The sequence below is a fragment of the Armigeres subalbatus genome, chromosome 2 (assembly GCF_024139115.2).
Source record: "Armigeres subalbatus isolate Guangzhou_Male chromosome 2, GZ_Asu_2, whole genome shotgun sequence".
NCBI lineage: Eukaryota > Metazoa > Arthropoda > Insecta > Diptera > Culicidae > Armigeres > Armigeres subalbatus.
The window spans coordinates 165,629,897-165,636,700 of record NC_085140.1 but is presented as its reverse complement, the minus strand read 5'-3'; the positions used below and the strand labels follow the sequence as shown (position 1 = coordinate 165,636,700).

The 6,804-nt window shown below is 45.7% G+C and overlaps 1 protein-coding gene across 1 annotated transcript; it reads right to left on the bottom strand.

Moving 5' to 3' along the window:
- Positions 1-1,299: 1,299 nt before the first annotated feature.
- Positions 1,300-3,891, bottom strand: LOC134209357 (uncharacterized). The gene has a single exon (XM_062685343.1). It carries the CDS (start codon positions 3,889-3,891, stop codon positions 1,300-1,302), a length of 2,592 nt encoding a protein of 863 aa, XP_062541327.1.
- Between the last annotated feature and the right edge of the window lie 2,913 nt (positions 3,892-6,804).

The following is a 6,804-nucleotide window of genomic DNA, read 5'->3' as shown; positions in this document are numbered from 1 at the left end:
GCTTCTCATGACGGCGACCGATAATGACGAGAATCGGACCGAAGAAGTTCACACCCACTTATGAGAATGGACGTATAAAAGCTGCAACTCGCGCCTTCGGCAAAGGTCCCATCGCTGGTGGTTCAGGTCTCGCACTGGTGATCAAACACGACTGACATTCATGACGCACTTGGTCGCAAACTCTGCGCACTCGAGGAATATAGAACTGTTTACGAACTTCGTTCACACAGGTTTCGTGACATTGGTGATGGTAACGCTGATGAACATTAGAGACGATGAGACGTGTAGTTGGATGGTCTCGCGGGAGCACGATTGGGTATTTATCACTCTCGTCTACAAAGTCACATTCGCCAAGACGACTGTGAATTCGCATCACGCCACGATCGTCGATAAAAGGGTTCACTTTGTACAAGCGGTTCTTCTTCTTCAGACGGCGGCTATCTGTTATTACTGCTAACTCTTCGCCGTACGCATCTTCTTGGGCTCGCTGAAACTGAAACACCTCTGCTGTTGAAAGTTCCTCACTTGTGAGCGGACCGATTTCTGCTGGTTGCCTGTTTTTCTTTCGCTTTATGTTTTCGATGAAACGCTTGACGAATGCTGTCACACGCCGCAAGTGTTGCCAAGAAGAGTAGTTTTCCGGCAGAAGAATAGCTTGGGGTTTGTTTTCGATGTGATGCAGCAGATTAGCTCGAATCTCATTATAGGTCTCCTCACCCTGTAGGGACGACACTGGCCACTCACTTTTCGGCTTCCATAGGAACGGAGGTCCTACGAACCAACGACTTGTTGGTTTGAGGTCTGGTTTGAACTTCCACTTGGTTCCATCATCAGCGACGTTGTGCTTAGTGCCCAGCCATCTCCACTCGGTGATGTCGGTCGTCTCAAGTATTTCGCCAACACGAAAGGCCACAAACTGGGAATATCGGCGGTGATCGGACTGCAGCCAGCACATGACGTCCCGGGCATCCGTCCAAAAGTAGCGACGAGCTAAACGCGTGCCAACAACTGCTGCTTGTGACTCCAAGAGAGGTATGGAAACGAACCTGATAGGTGCCACTCTCGTCTTGCTTCCAACAAGAGCACACTCGATGTGATCATCTATTTCGAAGTGAAGCCACTTTCGCTGGCATCCACGAAAGTATGGAGCTCCACTGTAGCTTCGTCGATCCTTGCGTTGTGGAGAAAGTAACACAGAGATATGAGGACGGATTCCAGCTCAGGCAGTATGCGCAACCAAGTCAGCCATTTCTCCAGATGTTTCGGGCCGATAATCTGGTCCTATCCAGTTTGAGCCCGTCAGATCTCCTGAAGCACTACCTTAAGGTACATCAGGTAGTGTGCAATAGGCCCTAAAGGATCATAAATCGCCATTAGCGTGCGTAATACATCCCTTTTAGTAGGGTGTTTGGCGCCAGACAGTAGATCTCTGTTGCGATCCGTACAGAGTTTGTAGCGGAAGACATCTGTCGTGGTACTCCACCACATACCAAGAACTTTTTCCATAGCGAGCTCTGCATTCATCTCCATGGACTTCTCGGACTTCGGATTTTCTCCGAGGGCCTTGAGTACAGCTGATGAATTCGATACCCAGTTCCTCATGTGGAATCCTCCCTTGCGGTGGATGTAGCAAACATCATTTGCTAGTTTGACTGCTTCTTCCACTGTGTCAACGCTAGTCAACATATCGTCGACATAATGACGACGACGGATAGTGTCGACAGCAGTGGGATATCTGTTCTCGAATCGGGACGCATTCTTATTGAGGACGTGCAACGCTGTGCTGGGCGAGCAGGTAGCACCAAACGTGACTACTTGCATCACGTAGTCGCTTGGTTCCATCGTATCTTCGCTGGCACACCACAGGATCCGCTGACTATGTTCATCTTCAGGTCGCATCCGCATCTGATGGAACATCTCTGCGACATCACCTCCTAGGCCAATTCGTCGCTCTCTGAACTTGTACAGGACTGGTGGCAGAGCGTTTAGCTGATCTGGCCCTTTTAACAGTACGGAGTTGAGGGAGACATTTCCGAAAGTTGCAGCTGCATCGAAGACAATTCGAACTTTCCCCGGCTTGTTGGGGTTAAATACCGGGAAAATCGGTAAGTACCAGGTGCGACCTCCAGTTACTCGACACTCCTCTGGTGTCAGCTTACGGATATAGTCTTTGCTAACGTAGTCCGTCATTTTCGCTCTCAATGTTGCAGCTAACTGTGGTTCTCGTTCCATCCGCTTCGTCAAACAGTAGTGACGTCTCAACGCCATGGATCGATTGTTTGGCAGACGCACATCGTCAAACTTCCATAGTAGACCAACTTGATAGCGCCCATTCTGGAAAGTGGTGATATCGCGCAGTATTGATAGTGCTCTGTCGTCTTCCTTGGAAAGTAGATTGTTCTGCGGAGCTCTGATCCCCAAACTGTCGAGTGCGAAATAGTTCTTAACCGTTTCGTGTAGGGTTTCATCTGGTCCATGGGAATGTGAGCAGATATGGAAGCTAAGTGGAGCGGTACTGTCAGCTGATACACTCTCCGATGGGCAAGTGCCATAGACAGTCCAACCAAGACGAGTCTTAATCGCCACCGGTTCGTCTGGGTTCCCTTCACGGCTGTCCAAAGCGTGCATCACTCTTGCGTTGCTAACACCGATCATTATCCTTGGTTGAATGTTGCTGTAAGATTCCAGTGGCAGTGATTTCAGGTGCACGTACTTTGCACACAGATTATCAGCCGGTAGAGATTGAGAAGGAAGCTTTAACTCTTTCACCGTGTAGACCTCCTTCAAACTGTGCAGACTGCTTCCACTATGTGTGCCAGAGATGTTGAGCGAGACTATCTTGGCATCCTTTTCATACCGGCAGGTGTCCGCAGTCCATCGCAGACACAAGGGGTACTTCTCACCATTCAGGTTTAACTCCTCCGCCAAACTGTCCTCCATCAGTGTTAATGATGATCCACTGTCTAGAAATGCGTGAGTGCGGAGCTCGATACCGTTGTTATAGAGAACTACTGGAACATACTGGAATAGAACGGCCTTTCCTCCTCCTCGATGCGTATTGCACGACTCGACATCCGATGACCTTTCGACGACGGCTTGTTGGGGAACGCTGTTGCTTGAACCAGGGGATCCCCCCCGTTTGTCCTTCCCATCGTTGTGCAATAGCCGATGATGTTTGTATTGACATCCGTTTCTCCCACATGGCTTCGCAGACTTGCACGGACCACGATGATTGTTCAGACAACTGCGGCACAGTTTGTGCTCACGAAGTGTGTCCCAGCGAGCGGAGAGACCGAACGAAATGAACCGCTTGCACTTCTCCACAGCTACGCAGCGTCCCTGGCAGACGAGACAACCGTTGTTTGTTTCCAACTGCCTCACTTTTGGAATTACTTCAGTGTGCGCGTTCAAGAATCCATCATCCTTCCTACCTCGGCGAGATTTGCTGTCTATGGCGGTAGAAAACTGTGGCATGGTCACTGCACTCGCTGCCTCTGCTAACTTATACAACCAATCACTGAATTCGGACAACGTTACGACACGAAGAGATTGTCGATGTGTCGCCCAGTTTAATCTGATCATCGGAGGAAGCCGTTCGGTCAAACTATGCAGAAGGGTGAGGTTGCATAAGTGCTCCTCTAGTTCGCAGGCCTTCACTGTCGCCACCATATTGCGTACAGCGAGAGCAAAGTCGACGAGTGTCCCAAGGCGGTCCGCCTTCGGGGCCGGTAGATTGTTGATTTTCTGTAGAAGCGAATGTACAACGATTTCCGGGCGACCAAACAGCATCTTGAGTGTACCAAGCACTTGCTCCAAGTTGCTAGGGTGCAACAGCTGACATCTCACTGATTCTAACGCCTTACCTCGTAAACACTTCTGCAGTCGAACCATATTCTCTTCAGGTGTAAACCCGCAAAGATGCGTCGAGTTTTCGAAGGAAGCGAAAACAGAGGCCACTCCTCCGGTTCACCGGTAAATACTGGTAGCTCCTTCGGTACTGCATGGCGAGCGGCAATTTGGCTTTTGTTGAGCAGCGTCGCTCCTCCTGTTGCAGTAGGATCGTTGTGGAAAGCTGACGGATAGTACTCCGGACCGATTGGTTGTAAATTACCAGTGAGTGGGACAAATGTGGAAGTTTGCTGATGCTGATTGCCATGAGGATGGGAAAATGCAGAAGCATGCGAATAATAACCGCGTTGACGTGGAACGAATGAAGAAGCTACAGGACGATGTATGTCTGGTGGTGGGCGGAAAGATGGAGAGTTCGATTGCAGATTGCCAAGCGGCGGAGGAAACATCGAAACGTTCGGTCGATTATGATCCACAGGAGGGAAATTCGAAATTGGCCGCGAGATTGGAACAAACGGTGATATGTTCCTGTTCTCAAGAGTAGAACGTGGAGGCAACTGATTGTGACACACTGGAGATGAATGATACACTGGGGGCACCACGGTGGCCTGGTTTGTCCTAGCGGTCCTGCTTTCTTGTTCATTCACGGGATTATCGTTGATTGGCGACTCCAACAACAGCTGAAACCTACGCAGCAAGTATCGCTGCTCGATGGCTTCCTGCTGCTGCTGGAACTGGATACGACGGTCCGCTGTCAGTCTGTTAATAACTTCCACTTCTGCAAGCGTGCGTTCTACAACGGGTGGACACGAACTATGTGCACGTGAAAGACGCGGAAAAGGTGTGGGTGGGGGAGCGTCGTGTAATGATGTTCGTGGACGAGGGGTTGGCACTATTGAGGCTCTTAGCGGGGGCATCAGCGTCTGTGGTGGTCTCAGGGACGATCGTCTAATTGGCTCACCATCAGTGGCTGCCGGTGGTATGGATGATAGTGGCAGTTGTGGGGCCGGATTTGGAGCTGGCGCTGGCAAGCAATCCGGCAGCTCCAGGACACATTAGCCACGTCTTCATTAACTCCGACACAGTCGAAGTGAAACCACTGATTACATCGGTCACAGCACACCATCTCGTTGCAGTCTGGAAGATTACACAGCAGGCACGACTGTTGTAGGCTTTCTTCCAGCGCCCGATTCCGCCTTGGGTTCCTTCTATTGGCCATCGTAGGTAGATCCAGAAACAAAAATTTAAGATTGTTGCGGATGCAACAAGGAAACAATTTCCAAAAATTTCAATCTGGCTTTATTTGCGCGATTTAGCACCGCGATTAAATTTTTCTGTAAATACATTTTTTTTTCTATTTAGTTTTACATTTAGGTTAGAAATATAACAACTCACGTTTGTAGGTTTCCGTGGGTTTGTATGGATGTATCTACCAGCGACAACCGTTTATGCGAACAAGTCTTTAATTTTAAGTACACGTATTAGTTTTAGTTATCTTTTCGTACTAATTAGACCTAGTTACCATTAATATCACGCGGTATCACTGGCTGGATCCTTAGCATGTGGGACCAGCTTACTGACTCACTTGTTCATCCCTGTATATAGTATTTATTTTAGTTTTTAAGTTCCAATTATTTGTGTTTTGCTAGCTTACCGTATCAACTTAGTTTTAAGTAGAATAATTTAACAATTTATAGGTACGAATAACAAATTACTAGTCAATTTTACAATGCTCTATACAATAGCCATTTGGTATACAAAACTTTTACTGTTGACAGCTCCCATCAAAAACAAATCGCAGTCAACTTCAGGCCGTTGAGTGCAAATTGTCACTGTAGGTATGTCAATTAACCCTGCTTCGATGTAGGTGCTGTGTCACGCTTAGGGTGTGCGCAACAGGTTTTACTATTTCTAAACTGTTTGCCAATTTTTGATAATAAATAGTTGGAAATTTGTATTTTTAGAACAATACAATGGAGCATTGACTCTGCCTTGATCGAATGGTCCAATAAAATTCGAAAATCTATTGAGAAACGGCTGGGATATTTACGTTCAAAGTCTATCAAAGTCTAAGTGATGGTCATCGATTTCCGCAATCGCAAGTTGTACCCCAATATAGAAAGCACAGACGAGCGTTAATGAATAAAGCTTCCAATGAATGATTAAATTTGTTATGATTAAATCATTCTGCTCTATGGTTAAAGATTATGATTAATGATTAATTAAATTAATTTTCGACAATGATTAACGATTATGATTAATGAATAAAACGTTTGAAGTATGATTAACGATTACCGATCGTGATTAAATGTTGACACAATATGTGTATGATTAATAATGAACGATCCATATGATTAATGATTAATGATTATGAATAATCAAATTAAATGATTTGCATAGTGATCAATAATCAAGTAACCTTTCTACCAAACTATGTTATTAAAGCTACAAAAATTTTATGATTATGATTAAAGATTAATGAATGTATTTTTGTATGATTATGATTAAAGAATAATGATTGATGACAGGCGAAAAAAAAATGATGAAAAAGAATAATAATGATGAAATAACCCATTATTCATTAATCATGATTAAATTTATGATTAATCACTAATGCTCTGAGATTAATCCCCCTTAAGTGTGATCGTGACCCTTCCTCAATCATAGATATAGTACCGCACATGAAAAAATCATTTCCGCTTATTTTAAGTCGAATGAAAAATAAGCACAACGTGGTGGTGAAAATTTGGCCACCACTTAATGGATCCTGGCGGTGGAAGCTTCGATAGCACGTGCGATTTGGACTGCGGATAAATTTCACACATCTATGAGAGCCTTGGAAAATGATAGCAAAAGTTGTTATTTTATTGCAAGGCACAATATATGAACATATTTTCAGATTGTTCTAATATTAGGTGCCTATATATTGAGCGCTCGTCGAATTGAATTGCTATT

What these genes read in the sequence shown, in the direction of transcription:
- LOC134209357 (XM_062685343.1), bottom strand. Translation starts at nt 3,891, where the DNA reads ATGGTTCGACTGCAGAAGTGTTTACGAGGTAAGGCGTTAGAATCAGTG.